Source organism: Rhinolophus sinicus, chromosome 2 (genome assembly GCF_057876585.1).
Source record: "Rhinolophus sinicus isolate RSI-liver-muscle chromosome 2, RSI-T2T, whole genome shotgun sequence".
Taxonomy (NCBI): Eukaryota; Metazoa; Chordata; class Mammalia; order Chiroptera; family Rhinolophidae; genus Rhinolophus; species Rhinolophus sinicus.
Genome location: NC_142502.1, coordinates 107,643,106 through 107,665,311, shown reverse-complemented (window position 1 = coordinate 107,665,311; position 22,206 = coordinate 107,643,106). Strand labels below are relative to the sequence as shown.

The window sequence follows — 22,206 nt, the reverse complement described above, 5'->3', positions numbered from 1 at the left end:
GACTGAGGCAAAAGCTCTTACTTTTATACCTTCCCTTGCCTGCTTGGGGAAGGGAGCTGTTTGAAGAAGGGAACTGGTGCCTTCCAATGAATTTCGTCTACCAGGTTTGTTGTGCTTGCCCATCCTGGAGGAATTAGCAAAGTAACCCACTCTTATCTATCAGATCTGCTCCGTTTGTCAGGCCAAAAGGAATTTTATGATTAACCTCAAGGCCTTGTTACATTATGTCCTGCAACGAAGGAGTGATTTTCAAAGCCTGGAGTTTTAGGATATGGCTGTCTTTTGTTCACTCCACCAGGGACCTCCCTGTCTGCCAATGGACATGCTAACTATCCTGTCTCACCTACATGGGCTTTGGTGGAGGTCGTGGGGCAGCACCCGCAGCTCTAAATCAGAGTAGGAGTGTCGGGTCCTTCCAGGCTCCCCAGGAACAATTCCCAATGACCGTGCTGTGAATGGCACAGCTCACACAGTAATGTGGTTTCACATACAGCTTAGGCAGCACATAGGCGGCAAAGAAACTCACTTCAAAAATGTCCCTAATGGCTGCAGCCTCTACTATGTTTCCAGTGACGAACTTCTTAATGGCCTTGTCCTTGGGCACACATGGGGCGCAGTTGGTGCAATGAATGGGCTGCACGTGGCCGCGGCCCTTTATGGCACCACCATTGTTCTTCTTTTCTTGGTCATCTTGGAAGAGAGGACCTGAGAGAGTAAAACATTTACCTTGATTCCTGAATTTTTTGGTGTTCTCTTAAATTTTGCATCCAAGGTGTAGTCCTGCTTTGTTGGGGGCAGTGTGGGGTGGGGGCAACTCTCTTATTTAACTTCTAGCCCTTCTCACACCCTGGCTTTCTCAATCCTGACTGTAAGATTTCCCTTACTTTCCTGCCAACTAAGTCTTACATGAAAAATGTATTTTAAAACATATTCTATCCAGAATATTAGGAAGGGAAGACCTATCCTTTCATCGTGGTAATTTGAGTCCATTTTTTGTCAAAAGGAAGTGCAAGCCTTTGTCTTAAATCTTCTTTCCTAATCCTTTCTTAGGCGAAAATAATTGACCTCCTGCTGCTTCCTGGTGTTGACTTGTGGCTGTGAAGACTGAATTAGTGAAAAAGTGCCCCTGGTGCTTGGTCCCTGGTATTTGCTGAGCAATATTAGTTGTTCTGATCTTTTCCCAGTGTCTAAGGGCAGCCTGATAAGCAGGAAGTAGGAGCCTGGAGCATGCTGAATCCAACCAAGAGGCCGGTGGGGGGACAAGAGTGTAGGAAAGGGCGGAGGGCCTGCTCTGGAGATTGGGGCGCCACACTAGAATTGGCTGCTGAGCCAGGCAGCACTCACCGCGCTGTAATTGTCAAAGTCCACTTTGCCCCATTTGTACAAATAAGCACTGTACCTCCTGTTCAGTCTCCTGCCACTCCTTCCAATTCCCAATTTATATTAGAAGTGAAGGGGATCAGAACAAGTATCCCCAGATTGTGCATCTTGGGTGTGTACACTATTTTGAGCCAAAGGCAATCAAGGCCTGAAAGACTCAGGAAGAGCTTTTGTTTTCCCCTTAGTTGCCTAAAAGAATGTAGATGAGGACCTGGTCCAGGAAGAGAACTCTCACCAGAGATGCCCACAAAGGGTATGGGCCAAGCGTCCAAGTGTGGTGGGCTGGGTAGAGTTCATCAGGGCCTGTTTGTTCAACTCCTTCTGTGTCTCATTGTCTCTGTGGCAGGGCAAGCATGTGTTCACCAAATATTTGCTCTTCCCATCTTCCTGTGAATTGTCTTCCTTCCCTTTGAAGCCCTACACCTGTACCCCCTTCTCCTTAGCTCAGGACAGCATATAAGCCTCAATTGCCTGGCTATCTGAGAGCTTCTCATGTCTTCATGGTCTCATGTACATGCGAAATTAAATGTATTTTTCTCCTGTTAGTCTGTTTTATGTCAATTTAATTATTAGACCAGCCAAAAGAACATAGGACAGAGGAAAATTTTCCTCCCCTATAAAAGAAACCCTGGTTTTCCAAGTTGAATATGCATCAGTTCCTCCCCTGGAGGGCTTAGCGCACTGCTTGAATGCCCCACCCCACTCCCACCCCCACCCCCCATTCCTGGGGGGAAGGTGGTGTGGGGTGGGGGGGGGTAAAGCATTTCTAACATGTTCCCAGGACGTGCTGCTGCCCATCTGGGACCGATATAGGAGCCCCCTCACTACAGAAATTTTAAGTCTCCTTTTCCCTAGTTTCTTAGCTCCTTAGCCCCTGGCTTTGATCAGTTTCTGAATTCTAGACTAGAGATTGCTCCTAGCTCGAGTCACAGGATGTCTCTCACCCCTGCTTCTGATAACTACTTAAAAACCTGTGACTTCCCAACATTCCTCAAGCTATTCCGGACCTAACTCTTGTATAACTCCATCCCAGAGACCAAATAGGTTTAACATTCCCCCAGGCCAGTCTACTTGTTGATTGTAATCACTGAAGCCTAATGTTTTTTCCAACCCATTCTGGGCCGGGCTCCTGGACAATTGATACCACCTAAATGACTGGTTGAATGGCCACAGGCTCTATAGAGCTAACGGATTTATTAATTAAAATCCATTTTTCCTCATTTAGGGATGTTGGGGATACAGAGGATACCCCAGCAAGATTGCCAGCCGCAACCAAAGAAGCCAGCACGCTCTTCCAGGCGGATCTTGAGACCCCTTCCTCTCATCTAAAATCAGATAGGGTTGGGGCCGGCCCGGTGACTCAGGTGGTTGGAGCTCTGTGCTCCTAACGCCAAAGGCTGCCGGTTTGATTCCCACATGGGCCAGTGCCAGATGGCTCAGTTGGTTGGAGCGCGGGGCTCTCAACCACAAGGTTGCTGGTTCGACTCCCACAAGGGATGGTGGGCTGCGCCCCCTGCAACTAATAAGGGCAACTGGACCTGGAACTGAGCTACGCCCTCCACAACTAAGATTGAAAGGACAACAACTTGACTTGGAAAAAAGTCCTGGAAGTACACACTGTTCCCCAATAAAGTCCTGTTCCCCTTCCCCAATTAAAAAAAAAGATCAGATAGTGCGAGAGTTCCGTGAATCCCCCAATAGGTAGAGACGGCTCTATGCCACTGCCCAGCAGGAAGCAGATACAGAAACCTCCTGTCCCTCAATTTCTCATAGAGATTTTATGGGGATCATGTCTCTCAAGGGAAAAACAAGGCAGGCAGTTAGAGATAGGCATCGGGTGTTTGCATTACTGCCCAGAAGACCTCCCCTCTCTGTCCAAAACTTCTGGTTTTCATTGTAAAGGAATGGGTACAAGATACCCACCTAGATTAAACCAGCCACTCACACCTGCACAGTAAAGGCCACAACGACCTTCATTTCACCTGGGCCTCATTATACCGTCATTATAATATCATACATATGCCCGGAAGTTCATTATAACAGACTGAATTCTGGGAAAGAATATGCGCAGTCTAAAAAGATGAGGTAATAGCCTCTTGTCAATCACAGGTGTCAATCAAGTGGTCCCACACCTGGAAAGGAACAGCCCATTCTAGAGAAAAAGAGATAAAAACTCCAAGTTTTTGCCAGTCAAGCTTTTTTTTTTTTTTTTTTTTTTTAAAGATTTTATTGGGGAAGGGGAACAGGACTTTATTGGGGGACAGTGTGTACTTCCAGGCCTTTTTTTTTTTCCAAGTCAAGTTGTTGTCCTTTCAATCTTAGTTGTGGAGGGTGCAGCTCAGATCCAGGTCCAGTTGCCGTTGCTAGTTGCAGGGGGCACAGCCCACCATCCCTTGTGGGAGTTGAACCGGCAACCTTGTGGTTGAGAGGACGCTCTCCATCCAACTGAGCCATCCGGGAGCTCAGTGGCAACTCAGCTCAAGGTGCCGTGTTCAATCTTAGTTGCAGGGGGCAGAGCCCACCATCCCTTGTGGGAGTCGAGGAATTGAACTGGCAACCTTGTGGTTAAGAGCCCACTGGCCCATGTGGAAATCGAACCGGCAGCCTTTGGAGTTAGGAGCACGGAGCTCCAACCGCCTGAGCCACCAGGCCCGGCCCCAAGCCATTTTTGAGACCCAGCTCTTTTTGCCTTTTGAGACTCTTCCTTTGTTCCACCTTGAGCCCCTGGACCTTTTTGCCCTTTTGAGCCTCGTCTTTTGCTCAGCCAGCCCCACACTCTTTGGAGTGAACTATCCCTTTTAATAATGGCCCTTGAGCCATTCTCTACTCTCGGGTCTGCTTCTATTTCTTTGAAGTGCACCTTTTCTTCTAATAAACTGCTTTTTCACCACTTTACCTCCATATCTTGTTCAATTCTTTGCTCGAGACGCCAAGAACCTGGACAGTGCGCCGAGAGGAGCCTGCCCTCTGGTAACAGGACCACTCTGGAACCATTGGCCCAGCTCCTTACTGTGGATGAAAAAGGGCTCTATAATAAATCGACAATTCCAGAGACTGAAAGTAGCTTCCCAGGATGACCTGATCATGAATTCCTAACTGGGCAGGTCATGGTGGGTAGCCACGCGCCAGGCCTATGACTTCTTTAGTAAAAGGCTTATCTTTGTCTTCAGCAAGCCCTGTCCAGTTTCTGGGCATCTAGGTTAACACACCTTTGAAATGCCTCTTTCTCAGACCCCCCTGAAGCATAACCACAAGAGAGCACAGAATCTTGTTAATTCTCCTGTAATCTAATCCCTGCTTTACTTTCTCCCATGTTCGTCATCTTCCTAGTCTCCTCTTTAATTTCAAATGCATAAAAGAAACGGCAAAACTGTCATTCTTTGGAGCATTTGAGATCTTGCTTCCCGGCAATGTCATCAGTTTGGCTCAAATAAGTTCTTATAAAATTCTCCACAAGTTTGGACATTCTTACGTTGACATTACCCACCCTGGACTTTTCTTTCCTTCTGTATTAAGTACCTACCATATGCCAGGTGTTGTGGCGGGCATTCAAAATGTCTGGGTAAATAGGCAGGTTTGGTCCCGGCCAGCTGTTATGGTTATTGGTTTCTTTAGATACGATTTCTTATGTAAAAAGTTTCTCTCTTGCGGTCTTTTCTTCAGTGTTTTGAAATCTGTTCTTCCTAAGTCCAGGCTAACTGTCTAAGAGAAAGTTTCCCAGCAGTAGAATCTCATGCAGTTCCTATTACAGATGCCAAGACCTGGACTGCTCTAGACACACTGGACCTGCAGATCTGGGGTGGGGCCCAGCGCTCTGGTCTATAATGAGCTCCACCCGACCCTTCCTGGGGAGGAGGTCCTTCCTTGAAGATCTTTTCTTAGCTTAGGGTTCTTGGTTATGAAGAAGGAACACAGTCACTTTTTCAAAAGCCTCTTGCCATGTCTACTTTACAAGACTCATGGGTCAGACATTCATGCTATAATTTCCTCTCTTTCCTCCACTATTTCTGATAAATAATGTCAGCAAGACTGTCAGATGTGCAATTTTTTGTGGTATTAGACAGCAGATGTCCCAACTGCTGCAGTTGCCACCCCCACCATGCTTCCTTGTATCATATCTATATTGTGATTTGTTAGAAAAGCAGACCCCACGACCGAGCTGCCCAGGTTGCTCTCTCCATTCCTCTTCCCTTACATGCCCCCCTGCTTCCTCCTGCAGCCCCACAGCTTCTGCCTCAGTATGTGTCTCCTGTGTGGTAACAGTGTGGTTTACTGGCCAGGGCAAAGTATTATATCAGTTTACTCTGAGAACTGGCAATTAAAGGAGGCACATTCAGCATTTATCCTGCCTTTCCCAAACATACCATGCTTTAGGGTAACCTGACAGCCTTGATGAGGACAAGTTGTTTTTTTTACTGAAGTATTCCAGCTAATAAATGAGGATGAAATAATAGAATTTAAAAAATCAACATTTCACAACCCCTCATGAAATAACTGATTCAGGTAAAACTCACCTGTAAATGGAATTGTCAGTTGAAAGGTTCATGGGGAACCTTACAAAGGAGGTGGTCAGGCTATGGCCATCTGAACCCACTGCTCAATCTCAGCTTTACTCAAAGAGGGTCGAGCAAATCCTTGCCTCCTGAGGGGTGGGGGGAGCAATAAGAAGCACACGGCATCTGTGAAGGAACCCTGTCCCCCCCACCCCCCAAATGGAATCTGAATCCTATGTGGCAACATCTTGATAACTGCTCTTTGGTGCATGGGGCTCATTAAGCTATTTACTTTTGAGTGTTTTTGAAAATGTCTATAAATGAAAAACCTGAAATATTACATTATGGATCACAAATGCTGGACAAAGTGTAACAGTTATACCATGTCTTCACATGCAGTAGGATTATTCCACTTCTTCCATCAGATAGAATAAATTACCCTAACATTTCCTAGAGAAGCAGTTGAAAATGAAACAAACGTCTAAGTGCAAATGAGTGTGGCCCTCATCCCTTTATGTGAAGACATTCTTACCAGCTCATCTAGGCATTCTGTTTTCTTTCCACTTGGAGGAAAGCTATGGCTCTCCCACTCACCTACAGCCACTCAGGTTCTTTTCCCAGCATCCGCTTTAGGATGAAGATGCTGTTTTCTCCCAGTGTTTTGTCACAGTGTTTATTCCCTGCCAGGCTGGCCCGGGAGAGGCTTCCTATCTGCAGGGCACACACCTGCTCCCTGTCTCACAGAGGGCAGCGTCCCGCTCATCTTAGAAATACAAAACAGAGCAGGTTTTTAATGTCTTATGGGGTCCCCCTCCTACTCTGCATTACACCTGTAAAGATCAATCTGTGTTTCTGTGATGAGAAAGAATGTGAAAGGGAAAGGAGGATTTGATTTGCCAAAGGCAGATTTTCACAGGCCATAAGCACACCAGCTTCCTCCCCAAAGCTCCATTACCAGCCTCAGGGTGTATGTAAGGAACACAGAAATGGAGATGGGCGCTAACCAAAGCACAGACTCTACACAAGTTCTACAACAAGTTCCTAGTCCTTCATTGAAAACATTATGTTACAAACATTTTGATTCACAAATAGCAACAGTGGGTGGTGCATCTAGTTCCTTACCCTGAAAGCAAACATGGTGCTATCCCATGACCTTCACCAACCCTCTCCAAAGCCAGTATCTTACCTCCAAGAGGAAGCTCAGCCTTCCCTAATTCCCTGAGTTCACATTTATTCAGTTCTACAGGCCAACCTAGTCTTGCCCAAGAAAAGGACGAATCACTGTCCTGGGAGGGCAGAGAGGGTAGAGGGGCCAGACCCAGCGATGTGGAAAGGAAGTGCTCCAGGTGGGGGCAGGACTTCCTGCGTGGGTTCAGAAGCCAGGCTTTTAGTCCTAATGGAGTGATTTCCCTGTCAAAGAAAAGTTGATTTTGCAAAAGGCTAGAGTCTAAAGGAAGGTGGAGTTGTCTTTTAGGCACCTCCCGCAGACCCTCTGCAGACCTACGGTCCGGTCCTGAGGGCTGAGCCAGGGCCTTGGACATGTGCGGCAGGCGTGCAGCTCAGAGTGTCCCGTACACACTGACTTTGGCCAGGGAAATGCTCTCTGTGTAGTAGTTCCGGCCTTTCTCATACAGGACGAAGAGCTGGGGACCCTGGTCCTCCCCGTCCACACTGCCCTCCAGGGCGGTCAGCGACGAGTAGCCACTGGGCCCTGGCCAGAGCTGGACTGTCTCTTTCCGCCATGAGGTACCATTGCTGAAGCTCCAGCGCAGGGTCAGGTTCACTCCTGGAGACAGCAGCAGAGTCAGGAAAGGAGGGTCTCTGCCCAGGCCTTCTCTAGGCCACAGGGGCTCCCTCACCCACCCCACAGCTGGCATAAACTCACGGAACTCTGGATGGGCTGGGTTGGAGAAGAAGACAATGCCAGAGTTGGTGGCTACAGCTCCTGCGGCTACAACAGGGTCTATGAGCTCAGGGTCAAAGGTGACATCACGGGGCCTCAACGTATCACAGGCATCGTAGCTGCGGAGGACGATTCGGCAGTGGCAGTGGTAGTTGTTCTGGTTCCGGGCGTTGATGACAACTGATCCATCTGGGAGCTCATAGGGCTAAGAGAGGGAACAAGGCTTCAGAAAGACCCAGGGAGGGGGTCAGGCAAAGAGCCCTGTCCCTGAGGGAGCAAGGCTGGGTGGCACAGAGCCGGGGGCCAGACGTTGGGTCTGTGAGTGAAATGGTGCTCTGGAGGACAGGGCAGGTGGAGTGGGTGGGGAGCAGCCCAGGAGCTCCTGACCTGGCACTCATCAGGGTTGAAATCATTTTCCCTCTTGGGCTGGCCATAGGGGATGCCGCTGATCCCACTGCCATAGCGCCAGGAGGCACCATGGTCATCGCTGAGGAGGCAGAAGACCCCATCCCGCTCCAGCGTCCCGTGGCCACACACGATGAGCCGACCCTTCCGTGGCTCCCGCTGTTTCTGTGGGAAAGGGAGCTGGGTGTCACAGAGGGATACACTGAGGGGGGCTCAGAGGAAGGGAAGGGGAACCCACCACCTCTTAAGTGGGAGGACACATCTGGTCCCCTTCAGTTTTGTTCTTGCTTGCTGAAGTCCCCAGAAGGAACTCACAAACAGCCACTGCCTGAATTAAGAAGCTCTTTTGCAGAATAAGCTCCTTCAGGACGTCCAAGTCATATGCTGGAGAGGTTGTGCACAGGACAAGGGGGCCCAGCCACAGGGGTGGATGGGAGCTTAAACCCACCCTGCGCTCACTCACCAAGCTGTGCACCGTGGCTTGTGTCTGCCCAAAGGAAGGGGTGCTTTTTCTAATTTACACAGGCACCAAGTGGATTAGTACAGCCCTACTGACAATCCCCAAATGGGAAGTTCCATCTTCCCATGGCAGGGCGTTCCTCCCTGGATGTCCCTTTCTCCTGAGGAATCCCATCGAAGACAGAAACTGACTTCACAGGATCTTCTCGGGAAGGAGTCCATTTTTGGGCATCTCCCAGACTCTCCACAAGGCAGCCCCCTCCACCCACCTCAGGACAGAGACCTGAATGCCAGAGCCCGGTCCAGGGGCAAACATCTCGGTGCCAATATCCAAGGAGAGGTTCCGGGGCGGGCTCCAGGAAACACCATCATCCTTGCTCCACACTAACATGGTGGACGCTACCTGGCAGCCAGCCTTGTGAGCACAGAGGGAGTAGAAAAGGAACACCACTCCTGTCTCAATATCGCTCACCACTGCCCCCAGATTTAGCCCATCTGGGGTCTCCCCATCGTCCACAATGAATGCTGTAGGAGACCATGTGCTGCCTGAAGAAATAAGGGAAGAAACGCAGGGTTAGCACTCTGGAGGTACCCTCTGCACCACTCCCTGTAACCTTCACCTTCTGCTAGGGACCCAAGGCCTTACAATGGCCTCAGCACCTACAAGACCTGCCCGTCCTTAACTCTTTGACCTGAACTATTCTACCCTCACTCACTCCTTCCAGCCACACAAGCCCCTCCCTATTCCTCAACACTTCCCTCCTGGAGGCCTTTGCACATCTGCCTGGTGCACTCTTCCTCCAGGCTGACTGTTGCCTCCTTTGAGTCTTTGCTCAAATGTCACCTACTGAAAATTGCAATCAGACTCCAGCACTCCCCATACCTCTTGCCCTGTTTTAGTTTTCCCCATTGCATTTATCACCTTCCAACACAAACACTACATTTCCTTACTTATTTTGCTTTTTCTGCTCCCCCAGTAGAATATAAGCCCTGTGACAGCAGGGATTTTTGCACTGTTTTGTTCTTAACTGTATTCACAGAACCTAGAACAGTACTAAGTGTATATTATAGTAAGTGCTCGATAAATGAGCGTTCAGTTCTTGGTGATCCTGATTTCCAGATCACTGCCCTGAACACTTCGTCTCCTTAGGTTCCCTCTCCCCTTCAGGGACCCAGGCTTCCAGCCCTCTCAGTTCCCCTATCCTCAGGCTCCCCACCCATCCAACCTAGCACCGGCTCTTGCCACCGAGGCATCTTCATACCCTGGTCCACGGACCTCCGCAGAGCGATGAACTTGGCCCCCTCATCCGACGTGGACATTTTTCTGGCTTCAGAGAAGGCAAGGAGAGTGCCCCGAGGAGTGGCTGTGACGAGCGGGATGCGGAACGTGTCCACAGAGCCGATCTGCCTCCCGCTCACCCACAGCAGCTGCTCCATAGTCACTAGCGGCTGAACCTGCGAAGGGAGGAGGAAAGGTCAACGTGGACAAACGTGACTTGGGGATTTTAGGACGGACGACTAGCGGCTCAGAGTCAGGTTCCCCTGGGAGAGGCAGGGTGATGAAGATCTCGACTGGGGGCCGGGGTCCCAGAACAAGGAAGGGGAACTGGAGAAGAGTTTGGAGCGAAGCTGGGGGATCGGAGTGGGGAGGGGCTATGAGGGGAGAAGGCGCCCTCGGAGAGAGGAGGAGACCTCAAAAGTGGACGGAGCTCGAATGAGGAGGAAGACAAGGGCCTGAAGACGGAGAAAGGCTGGGGCGGATGGAGGGAACGGGATCGAAGAGTTCCGCGGAGAGGGGACTCAGCAGCCGCGTCCCGGGGGACAACAGGGCATAGACAGCCCGAGTGGGTTGGGGATGGGGTTATGCGAGGGGTGACTCACCAGACTGAAGTCGTTCTCTGTCTTAGCCCCGAATATTGCCGCAGACAACAGCAGCAGGAAGATCGCGGCAAAATCCTGAACCCTACAGACGCCCCCGCACCCCAGCATCTGCGGTCTCCCAGGTCTGCCCAGGAGCACTGTGCCGGGTCGCTCCGCGGTCATCTCTCCTCCGCGGCGACCGCGACCCTGACCCCCAGGGCTAAACCCGGGCTGGAGGCACTCAGCTGACCCGGGCCCTTTAAACATTCAGGTGTCACCCCCCCACCCCGCCACAAACCCCGCCCCACACCCAGCTGTTCCGCTGCGCTTCCGCGACTCTAATTGGCCCTCTCACTCTACGACTCCAGGTGACCCTTCGGCGCCTACGAGCCTGCCCTTCCTATTGGTCCTCTTTGAAGCCCCAAAGCACGTGACCTGGCCGGGAAGCCCATTGGCTGGGGTAAAGAAAAGGCGGCATCACTCCTCAGGAGCTTTTTGATTGGCCGCAGCAGCGGGGTGCGTCATAGGGGCGGGATGTATTTTAAAGTGCCAAGCGGGGAGAAAAGGGTCGCTTAATGTCAATGAGGGAATAAAAGTAGTACCAGACTTTTTGAGAAAACAAAATATCAACCTTTAATAAAATTTTTTTTTACTACAAAATCAACATCTGAAAGACGAGGTGAGGTTGGGAGGCTGGTTATACAGGCAGGGTGCAGGGTTGTGTCGCTCACTTCTTCCTCTTGTTCCCTGGGGGCGCCTTGTTCTTCTTGCCTAGAATCTTCAGAAGGGCCTTGGACATGTAGTAGGGCCGGTCTAGGGAGCCGTCGTTCCGCTCCAGGTCTTCCACTGAGTCGCAACATAGACCAGTTAGAGTGGACTCTGGAGGACTCCGCACTCCCCGGGAAAATTGGGACTAAGAGGCACGCTGCCTGGTTTCCAGACTGTACCATCACCGGCTGTTTTGGGGGCAGGTTTTGTAATTTACTGAGTAGGTTATGTAATCTCAGTTTCCTTATCTGTAAAGTGGGGTCAGTAATAGTATATTTCATATTGTGATAAGGAGTAACAGAAAAAAAACAATAACGCATATCCATTGCTTAGTGCAGAATTTGGCACATACTAAAACCTAAATGTATGTATACAGTAGGGCAAGAAAATCCCTGCTCGCTACAGCCACCTGCTGGGAAGCCATCTCTGGGGTTCGGGGTTCGCTTCTACCCCAGGTTTCCTGGGGGATGACACTGGAGGCCTCTCCCCTGGAATGCTCCTTCTTGGAATAGCCCACCAGCCTGAGAGCTCACTTCCCTCTTCCTTCCCCAAACCCTTGGCGTGGGATGTTGGAAGAGCCTCCCTCTGGCTCTGGCTGCTTTAACTCTCAAAGTCACTGTTTCTAGAAGCACCAAGTCTTTAAAAAGGCCTGAACAGCCTGTACCTTGAAGTTGGGGGGAGGTGGTGGGAGTGTCACTCACAGAAACAGAGGAAGAGTGTGTCCACGCACATGCCAAAAACGCTGAAGAAGCCACTGGCAATGACATAGGCCCCCAGGATGGAGGTCTGGAAGACATAGGCTTGTTAGGATTCCTTTGGGGAGTTTGGAGGGTTGAGACAGACAGCGGGAGTCACTCACCATAATAGGCAGCCAGTAATAGTTGAGGTGGGGGTTCTCAAATTCTTTACCCAGCCCTGGGATGCGACCAGTGAAAAAGAAGAAGGACAGGACCCCTGTGGGAGAGGTCTGGAGGTCAGTGGCACTCCTCTAATGTCACCTCTTCAGTTTCCCAGCACCCCTGTCCTCTGTCCTTGTAACTCATGCCCCGGTCCTTACCGACACCTCCCACCACCAGCAGCTTCCCGAAGAGCAGCAGCAGGTCTGTGACTTTGTCCAGGACAACCACCCTGCATGGGGAGTTGGGGTAGGTGAGGGGTGAGAGGCCCGGCAGGGCTGGGAACATTACTGACTATATAATTTGCTGTGACAGAGGCAAAATGAGAATTGTTCACATTTCAGGATGGAGGCAGCAGAGCCTAAAGCAAGCTTGAGGCCCTTCTGAGCCCAGCATGCCCATGAAGCCAGCATTGGGTGGGAGGGCACGGGGTGGAGGACAGCCTGACCTGACAACGTTCCGCATGAGCAGCATGAAGGCGTTTTTGGCAGAGACACAGAAATTCTTCCCATAGATGGCGATCTGGGTGAGGTGGAAAGGTCAGAGTTACCTGTGGAGAGCTCACCTGGGCCCGGGTGGGGGGTCTGGGCCCTGGAGCAAGGGGCTGCTCACGCAGGGGGGCTCACCATGATGTATGCATTGCGGTTCAGGAACTTGATAAACTTTTCCAGACACCAGAGGCAGCACTTGAAGCAGCACATGATGCAGCGGGCCATCGGGTTCTGGGCTCCTGGGGGCCGGCGGCCTCAGGTTTGCACACTGGCCCCCGACAGCCCCTCCCCAAGGACCCAGCTGCTCAGCAGGCCTTCCCCAGCCCCTGCCCTCGGCTCACCTCTCAGTTTGTGGTCAATGTACTCCAAGATGACCCGGGCTATCTGCACAAGGCTCAGGATGAGGGCCCCGAAGGCCAGTGACCCGGTGTGATAGCTGCAGAGGGATTTGGCAGTCAGAGGCAGCCCTGGGACTCCCAGGCTCAGAACCCCCAGGCCCCAGCCCCAGGCTTACCGCAGTGTGCGGATGAAGGCAGCACCTAGGGGGAAGGTGGGGATGTCCCGAGGCTTGTTGAAGGCCCAGTAGAAGGAGGCAAAGGCCCCAGCCAGCACACACTGGCCCAGGGCCAGTACCCAGTTGAGGGTCCAGAATAGCCCAAGGACCCCGTAGATTTGCAAGTTGAAGAGAGAACGTTGTACAAGACCTGTGGACAAGTAGCCCTGGAAGACGCACATCAGCCCTGGGCACGAGGAGTTCATGGGCTGAGCCTGGGGGGCACAGAGTAGGCTCATTATGAGCCAGCTCCTGCCACTCCCAGAGTAGAGGGAGGGAAGTAGCAGCCTCCCCCAGCTGCAGAAGCCAGTTTCTTCCAGGAGACCCATCTCCAGGTTCAAACTGGGTTCAGCTTACCTATGGTGTGAACATAATTCACTTCTTTCAGTCTCTGGGTGGTCACAAGAGCTCGCAGGAGCTCCCAGGCCATGTGGGCCAAGACTTAATGGTGTGTGTGTGGGGGGGGGAGGGAGGTGACCAACACCTATCTCTGGAGAGCCTGGCACTCAGTCAGCTGTCCCCTCCCAGAGCAGCCCCTGCAACTTCAACCGAAATACTTTCCAGCAAAACTGAGCAGATATTAAGGGATTGTTACTTTTGTTGGGTATGATAATGGTCATAGCAGTTATGCTTTTTAAAAGTCCTTATCTGTTGAGATCCATCCTGATATACTCACAGGTGAAATGGCACAATGTCTAGGATTTGCCTTAAACTCTAGAAAAAAATTTTTGCAGCTAGGAGTGGGAGTGCGGTGGGGAGACAGATGAAAGAAGAACAGCAGAAAGATGAAGGTGTGGAATCTGGGTACAGGCATTCTCTAGTTTGGTGTGTGTTTGAAAATTTCCACAATAAGTAAAAAGCACAGAAATAAAAAATAACCCTTTCTAGGAAATATGACAACAATCTATATGATTGCTGACACTGAATGTATGTTTGAAATTTTATAATAAGAAAATAAACATCTTTCTGCTTTGTATGTAATTGTGGGTTTGTGTCAGTCTCCCCTGCTAGATCCTGAGCAAGTTGAAAGCAAGAACCAGGTCATTTGGGCTTTTGCATACCCAGTGTCTGGCACATAGTGGGTCCTTCATAAATTAACCAAACCTCTCTCTCCTTTTTTAGAGTGTGTCTAATGCCTGCAGGCAAAGCCCCCAGTACTAGCTCAGAGCAGGTGGCCACATGACATCTTTGAGGACAGTAAATTCCCAGAGGTGCAGTGGCACTCCCTGGGAACCTCTCGGGGGTGGGGGCAGTTTGGGGAAGCAGCTTCTCTCCCAGAACCCCCCAGGGTGTCCCACCTGCCTAGGGTACTGTGTTCCTCCAAGGCAGGAAGATTAAAAAAAATAAATAAACAAAACCCTTTTACAGTTATCAGCTCTTATCAGGTGCTGGGCATTGTACTAAGCACTTCATCGGCCCAATGTCATTTAATCTTCTAGGCCACCTTAAGTGACAGTATTATGATTAGTTCCATTTTACAGATGAGTGAACTGAGACTGGTTGGGTGGAGTGGTTCATGGTCCTCCTGGCAGAGGAATGTCCTGGAGAGGGGGGGAGAAGTTCTGGTACTCAGCTTCCCCGGGCCTGGCCCTGCCCTTGGGCACAGCACACCTGCCCTTGGTCTCAGTGCCCTTCCCAGCGTAATGGGCGGCTCAGGGAGAGGACTACTAGACCTGGAGTGAGTGACTGGCTCCCTTTCAGGCTCTGCTGGGGGACTGTTGGGTGCCCTTGAATGAGCCCCTTGCTCTCTCTGGTCCTCAGTCTCCTGGTAACAATGAGGTATTTGGACCAGTTGGCCCCTAAGCCCTATGGGTGCTCCTCCACACACACTCTGAATCCCCTCACCGTGGGGTCGCACGATGTATTCACTGGCACTGTCTCACAGCCAGGTAAGCTGACATTGGGTGCCCAGAGGACGTACTGAGGTTGTCCTGATGTGGCCAGGTACCCAGAGGGGAGTCAAGGAAAGCATGGTCACATGGGGGGCTCCACAGGTCCTCTCCGCAGGGACCCCTCCCCAGGTGCTCGTGCAGGATGTTCACTGCACAAAGGGGCTGGAATCCAGCCTGGGCTCGCTCTTCCAACTCTGTCCAGGGGCAGGGCTGTGCCTGCCCAGAGGAAGAGGGGCCTTCTTCCCATTGCACTAAGGCGCACTGTGTGGGCAAGCATTGCCCTTTCTGCCCTCTGCCCCCAGGGACTCCAGGAGGGTCTGGCTGTGTGGGCAAAGGATACAGAGCGATCATGGCCCAGTAGGCAATGCAGATGAGCAGGAGGACAAAGGTGACCAGCGGGTAGAACATGGTGGACATCATCTGTCCCACAGCCCTGCAGGGAGACGAGTGCCATCCACCAGTCCGGCCCCGGCCCCACCTCAGCCCCAGCCCCACCAGGGCCTGCACCATACCCCAGGCTGGACACTCAGTAGGTGCTTCCTAAGTGAACTGAATTGAATAAATTAGGCTCAAGGGGCCCTTAGAAGAAACTAGGGTCTCAGAGAAGCCACAGGGGCAGCCTCAAGGAGAGTAAGGGAAGAGTCCTCAAAGTATGGTGTCTTGACCCACTTGGCAGGTAGGTCTTGGCTGGAGCAAGCTGTTGCTTCTCTTCCCTACCTGAATTTCCGCCATTCCCCCAACCACCATCACCACCCCAACGATAACAACTGCCCTATGGCCAGCCCTTCCGGGGGGTCTGCTTCATGTCCTGGGACCTGGTGGGACATGAACTCATTCATCCTCAGGACAACCCTACAAGGTAGGAATGATTACCACCCCACTTTACAGATGGGTAAATGGAGGCTCAGAAAGACTGTCATGCAGCAGTGTTAAGCACTGGGCCCTGCTGCCCTTCTCCTGCAGGACTCCCGCCGCCTGCACACCATGCCCCCTGCCCTCTGCCCCATGGCCTTCTCAGGCCCTGACCTGCTGGCCTCCTGAAGGAGGGTGATAGCGATGCGGATGCGCTGCCTCAGGAAGATGAGTAGGAGCAGCAGCAGGCCTTCCAGCACAGCCAGCACGATCACTGAGGGGGCGGGGCCAGGTTCAGGGGCGGGGCCAGGGTCAGGGACTGAGTCAGGGACGGGGCCAGGGCCCTGCGGGGCGTTAGGAGGCGGGCAGGGTACTCACGGGCTGCCAGCCAGGTCTCCTGAACGCTGCCGTAGGCGCTGAGGTTGGTGGTGAAGCCCAGTTGGGTGATGGAGGCACCCTCGTCCCGCAGCACTTGGTACTCCTTCCAGCAGTGGTAGATGCCATATGCCAGCACTCCCAGCACCCCTACGATCAGTACTAGTACCACGGGGCAAACCACCAGGCGCAGCAGCAGGATAAACAGCATGCTCAGGACCAGAGCCACCCCCAGGGCACTGTAGGCAGGGTGAGGTAGGTGAGGGTCATCCCTTATCCCCAAATGCCTTTCCTCACACCTCCAATGTCCCCAGATTAGAACCCCTTTCAATTATAAATCCTGCTGGGCTTGGGGTCCATTCTGAGCTCTGGCTCCTCCTCCTCCATCCAAAGTCTCTGTTTCAGACACTGGGCTGGGGCAGGATCAGGGCGGGAGAAGGGAAGAAGAAAGTAGGGGAATCTGGTCACTCACACAAGAATCCAGTACCAGGACTGGGCAAAATCTTCAAAGATCCTAATGCTGATGTCACGGGCATTGAGGCTGTCAACAAGACCACTGTGGGGGACACAGAGTCAGGCAAGGAGGTGGTGGGAGGGGGCATGGGACAGAGATGTAGGGGCAGGGGTGCCCACCTGATCCCCTGGATGATGGACGCGTTGCTGGAGATCCCTGGGAGTTCGGGCACAGTGGTGTAATTGTACCATGGCAAACAGCGGCCCAGCGCTGAAGGGAGAGAATGGGTTACTGAGGGGGAACGCCCAGAGCTTGGTCTTGAAAGTCTCTGGCCCCCACCGTGGCCCACAGTGCCCTCAGGGGAGGGGAGAGATGGGCACTGCCCCCTCAGAGGGCTGCTCGTGATTCCACAGCTGAAAGGGAGCTCCCACCCATGAAGCCCAGCCCACGCTTTCTTCACCGTCTCATAATGTCCCCTTCCTCCCTGCACTGCTGCCTGGTGTCAGACCCTCCTCCCCTCTGGCCTGACACAACAACTCCACCCCCAACCTTGCCACCAATCAGCCTACCCTCTGCCCGAGTGCCAAGCGGACTATGGCACAGCACAGGCCTCATCATTCCAGGGCTTGAGGTCCCTGCAGTGCTCAGACCTCCAGAGGTTGTGCCCTGGACAGTGCCCACCTCACCGCCAGGCTTCAAGGCCCCACGTCTGAGCCCAGCCACTTTCCCCTCACCTCTGCACCTTCCCTCTTGCTGCACCTCTCTCCCGGCACTCTCCCTCCTCCAGTAATTTCATCCATTATTCCCGGTTCAGCTGCATCTCCACCTCACCTCCTCCAGGAAGCCTATGCCATCTCCTGTGGCACCTATTACGTGCCTACAGCACTTATCACCACCCTTACAACAACTTTGCCAGGCAACGTTTGGCATTTACATCCTAAAGATGAGGAAACAAGTCTCAGAGAGATTGAGTAATTGGCCCAAGACCACACAGCTGGAAGGTGCAGGAATTTAAATCGAGATTTGACTCTGGAGCATTCATTTGAGATACTTCCTATTGTACTTATATTGAGAAGAGGACATCTTTTCTCATGCTATAGTTTAAATTTTTTTTCTATTAAAAAAATAACATTCACTATTGGAAGGAAGAGCATACAGAATAAACAAAGAAGTCAACTGTGATCCCACAGCCCAGCCACGTGTGTTTTCATGGGAAGCCCATGCAGTGTCTGAACGTCTCTGGTCTCCCCACCTAGCATGTGGCTCAAACAGGGAGCAGTTGTCATCTTCCTGTGTCTTTCCCCAGTGCCTGGCACACAACAGGTGCACAATAAACACTGCTGCACCTAAGCTGTGTGACTTAACGCTCTCTGGGCCTGGTTTCCTTATTTGGGCCATAAAATTATAGGACTAGCTAATGCCTGAGGAAGGAATGTGGCTTCTCACCTGGAGTGGAAGGAAGGAGGAAACTTGGACAGAGCTCTTGTTGCAGGCTTTGGAGCAATGGCTGGGGTGTGTGGGGGGCACAGACAGACACAGAGACACAGAGCACAATGAAGGAGTGAACCCCTGCCTCCACCATTACACCACAGTCATCTACCCAGCTCCCCCTCGCACCCCGACCCATGTGACCCATCCTTGCCCCTAGGGATGACCTTGGGGGCAGTGCTTACCATATTCCAGGGCACTCCAGGCAGACAGAAGTTCCGGTTTTCAGCGTAGAAGACCTCCCCGACTGTCAGTGAGTACTCACTCTTACTCACAGTCCATGGGGCCTGGGGGCAGGAGGACACACACACCTGGGGGCAGAGGGCATGCTGAGGGGCTGGTACCCTAACCTGGGGGGGATCTGGGCAGAGGCAGGTCCCAGGCTCTGACCTGGGGCGTGGGGCACTGCAAGCCGTGCTCAGAGATAGTGATGATGTTGGTGGCTAGGATGCAGCTGAAGATGTTGAAGTAAAGGAGATAGGGTTTGTCTCTGCAGGAGGGAGGAAGCGCACGTCAGGGTTTGCTCAGGTGTTGGGGGAGGGAGGGACACCCCACCCAGCTCAGTCCAGCAGGGAGGTGCTGGAGACACCCAAAAGATTTCCCAGAGTCATTCAGCATCACAGATGGTTCAGACAGAGCATGAACTCTGGAGCCAAAACTACACCCAGCTTTGTGACCTTGAGCAAATCACTTAATTGCTCACTGCCTCAGTTCCAGCAGGTGTAAAGTAATAGTAACCACTTCATAGGGTTTGAGTGAGTTTGTGTGTATAAAGTATACCGCCTTCCTGGAACATAGAAACGCCATATAAATGCTAGAGGTTTTAGTGCTGGGTGACCGCTTCCTGCCTGTGGGGACTGATAGCGTCGCTTCTGGGATCATCCTTGCATTTCAGAGGGGAAATCAAAGCTCCAAGAGGTTGGCCATACAACCAGAACTTACTAAGCCCAGCTGGGGATTCAAAGGCCAGTCTCTGAAGTCTAAAACCCGTGCACTTAACCAGGACCTACACTGCCTCCCAATTTTGTGTGTGTGGGAGGTGGGTGTGTGTGTGAGAAGCTGCTCAATGTAGTCTGGAGTGGTGAGATTCAGGGAGGCGGGCATGGGGGTGGGGGACAATAGGGAAAGGGTCTGGTGCCTGAGTGTGGAGGGGCCCCTGTGCAACCCCAGCCTCACCTCACTTGCCCCTCTTCCATACTTACTTGTTCGCCCCCATGCCACAGTAGGCCCCAGTAGAGTTCCTGGGGTAGAGGACTTGCTGGGGGTCTCCATACACCCAGGCTGGACACAGACACACAGAAGAATCACGGAAGGGAAAGGGCAAGCAGCAGCCTGGGTCCCTCCCTGGGTTACTGCCCCCCAGCCACCACCCCAGCTCTGTGCAGCTGGAAACTCACCCACGATCCCCACCACAATGTAACCCAGAATGAAGAGCAGGAAGAGGACACAGCAGATGACATCTGTGCAGCTCCTGGGAGAGAAACGGGGGAAGCCTTTGGAGAGGGGATGTGGGGGGCATGGCCTGGGGGAGTCATGGGATCGGAGAGCTGGAGAGTGGGCATCAGTAGGTTTTATTATTTTTTAAGGAAACCTTTTCTGGGTGGGTAAACTTTCCTCTGAAGTATAACAGAAAAGTGCATAACTCATAAGTGCTCAAGGGATGAATTTTCCCAAAGGGCACATACCTGTGTATCCAGCTCCCGGGTCAAGAAACAGAATATCACCAGCACCCCAGAAGCCCCCGTGCCCCTGCCACACACGACAAAACCCCCACTCTCCTGGGGCAGGAGTTTTCTTTCTCACAAGCTTACCAATATTTCAGCAAATGCACAGCAAAAATAAAACACCCCTGCCCGCACCAGTGCAGGGCCCAGAACTTACCTGTTCTTGATGGGGCCTCGAAAGGAAGGGTCGTGTTTGGCTGGGTTCCCTGAGGGGCATGGGGAGCAATGTGCAGAGTGAGGCACTGAGAGGAGTCTCTCCCCATTTCCTGTCCCTCCCAAATCCTTCCCTGCCCTCAGGCTTGCAGGGAGATGGACAGGGGCAGGACTGGCAGGAGGGCAAGCTGCAGAGCGGGAAGGGTAGGATCAAGGCCTAGTCAGCAGGTCAGCTGCTCACCGTGAATGGCCAGGCGGACTTGGGGCAGGGGTGGGGGTGTGTGGGGGGCTTTAAGGGTCATTTCCAGCTCACACCTCAAGGCCAGCAGCCAGGGAAAGAGCCTTCTCTTCCTGCCCCGATCCTGGCCCTTGAGCCTGTCTCCAGCTGGGATGTGGGACTCTGTGGCTAGTAATCTCAGTGGTCCTCATGTCCCCAGTCCTTGCCCCTGTCCCCTCCCTGTACCGTGTCCAGGGTGGGCACAGATGGAGCCCTGCAGGGAGGGCACAGCCCCTCCCCACATTTGCCCCGGACCCTACCTTTGGCCCAAGGCTCTGGGGAAAGAAAGTGGAGCCAAAGCCATCAACTCTGGCAGGGCCTGGGGAGGGAGGGAGCCCCCTGTAGAACCCCACATGAAGGGACCTCAGTCTCCAGGCCACTGCCCGTCTCTGGGCAAGCAGTCAAATCAGGGTGACACCTGAGCTTTGTGGCTGAGATTGTGGCCACGTCCTGTTCCTAGTCCTCCCTGAGTACACACAGGGAGGAGGTGGGGCCAGGCAGCCAGGGTCCTGAGTGGGCACCGAGGAGGGAGGGTGGAGGGCTGGGCAAGAATGTGGGAAGGGGTGGGGTCTGTCCTCTCCAGGTGCGCTGGACTCTGTCCCTCCGTGGCTCTTGGATATAAATGAGGTCAATGATTGATCCAAAGCTGTTCCAGGAAGTCTGGGAAGTCATCACTGCTTCTTCCCCAGCCCCTTTGGGTGCCAAAACCTCCCCTCTGGGAAGCCTCTCCCGTGGGGCTCCCTTCCCTCCAGATGAGGGGCTCAGATCCCCAAACCCCCAGGGCAGGCCTCTAGCCCTCACTGCTCATGGGGATCCCAGAGGCTGGTCCCAGTTCCACACCCTTCACTGCTAAACCTCAGACCCCTGGGACAGGCTCCCAGCCCTCATTCCTCATATATTCTGGAGACAGGCTCTTTGATCCCTCCTCCCTCAGGCCTTACCCTTCATAGGAACCCCAGAATGCCCCTGCCCCTATTCCTCAAGGTACCCCAGATAGATTTCCCTCCTAACAGAGACCACGGAGGCAGTTCCAGCCCCCTCTCCGTAAATGCCCTCAGCCCAATTCTTCCCAGGGGCCCCCAGCATAACCCACTTCCCGTCACTGTTCACAGAGACCCTGGTAGGCAGACCCCCAACACCTTTCCCCCTGAGACCCAGGGTCCAGGCTGAAATTCCTTGTCTCAGGGACCCCAGCCGTTCCTCCTGACAAGCCCAGCGCCCAGCCTCACCCTGGCGGGCGCAGGCTCCATAGCAGGACACTCCCAGCCCCAGCCCCATCGCCCTGCTCAGGATTCTACCCTGCCTCGTTTCATTCAGGCTTTGCCTTCCAGGGCCCTGCCCTGAGGGACCAGAGTCTAGGCCTGCAAATCCCCCTCCTCCCAGGGACTCCTATTCCTCTTGGAGACCCTAGCTTCACTCCGCAAAGGCTCCTCAGCAATGGCCCCCAGGCCCTGAACCCCAGCCTCCTCCCAGGACCCTGGCTGTGCCTCCTTCCATCAGCTGAGGCCCTCCCCTCAGGGACTCAGGACTCCCAGTCCCAGACGTCTTGCCCTGAGTGGCCCAGGCAGGCCCCCCGCCCTCTGCAGGGTCCTGGTCTCCACCCCCGTCTTGCCCCCAGCCTCACCGTAGGCCTCCTCCCGGTCCTGCTTTCCCATGGCTCAGTCTCCGGAGTGATTGGAGCCTGGGAGACCTGGCAACTCACCTGCCGCCCGGCCCGCCCTCCCACGTCACAGCCCCACCTCCGCCCGCCTGTGGTCCCCGACACACTCTAGTTCTTCCTTCT

General features: G+C 53.0%; 2 protein-coding genes and 1 pseudogene across 5 annotated transcripts; all 3 read right to left on the bottom strand.

Annotated features, from left to right (window-relative positions):
• Positions 1-174: 174 nt before the first annotated feature.
• On the bottom strand, positions 175-7,414 carry LOC109436736 (small ribosomal subunit protein eS26 pseudogene; annotated as a pseudogene).
• Positions 6,900-10,886, bottom strand: NEU1 (neuraminidase 1). Of its 3 annotated transcripts, XR_012496516.1 has the most exons (7): positions 10,522-10,839; positions 9,903-10,095; positions 8,924-9,186; positions 8,164-8,346; positions 7,759-7,981; positions 7,374-7,659; positions 6,900-7,283 (listed from the first exon to the last, which is right to left on the bottom strand). XR_012496516.1 is itself a non-coding variant. In XM_019715628.2 (6 exons), exons 1-6 carry the CDS (start codon positions 10,765-10,767, stop codon positions 7,433-7,435), a joined length of 1,335 nt encoding a protein of 444 aa, XP_019571187.1. In that variant the 5' UTR covers positions 10,768-10,886; the 3' UTR covers positions 6,900-7,432. The 3 variants fall into 3 exon arrangements, 2 of the variants coding, with proteins under 2 accessions (XP_019571187.1, XP_019571188.1); XM_019715628.2 differs by having other exon boundaries at positions 6,900-7,659; positions 10,522-10,886; XM_019715629.2 differs by having other exon boundaries at positions 6,900-7,659; positions 9,113-9,186.
• A 221-nt stretch (positions 10,887-11,107) lies between these two features.
• SLC44A4 (solute carrier family 44 member 4) lies at positions 11,108-22,150 on the bottom strand. 2 transcript variants are annotated; one of them, XM_088795868.1, is made up of 21 exons: positions 22,048-22,150; positions 20,151-20,199; positions 19,667-19,740; positions 19,472-19,550; positions 18,660-18,759; positions 18,455-18,580; positions 18,228-18,288; positions 16,961-17,051; positions 16,800-16,883; positions 16,331-16,566; positions 16,127-16,226; positions 15,441-15,533; positions 15,054-15,156; positions 13,170-13,423; positions 12,997-13,091; positions 12,791-12,894; positions 12,613-12,686; positions 12,326-12,396; positions 12,128-12,222; positions 11,970-12,054; positions 11,108-11,346 (listed from the first exon to the last, which is right to left on the bottom strand). In XM_088795868.1, the coding sequence occupies exons 1-21, from the start codon at positions 22,076-22,078 to the stop codon at positions 11,228-11,230; spliced, it is 2,124 nt and encodes a 707-aa protein (XP_088651994.1). In that variant the 5' UTR covers positions 22,079-22,150; the 3' UTR covers positions 11,108-11,227. The 2 variants fall into 2 exon arrangements, with proteins under 2 accessions (XP_088651994.1, XP_088651995.1); XM_088795869.1 differs by lacking the exon at positions 22,048-22,150 and adding an exon at positions 20,462-20,587.
• Positions 22,151-22,206: the final 56 nt, after the last annotated feature.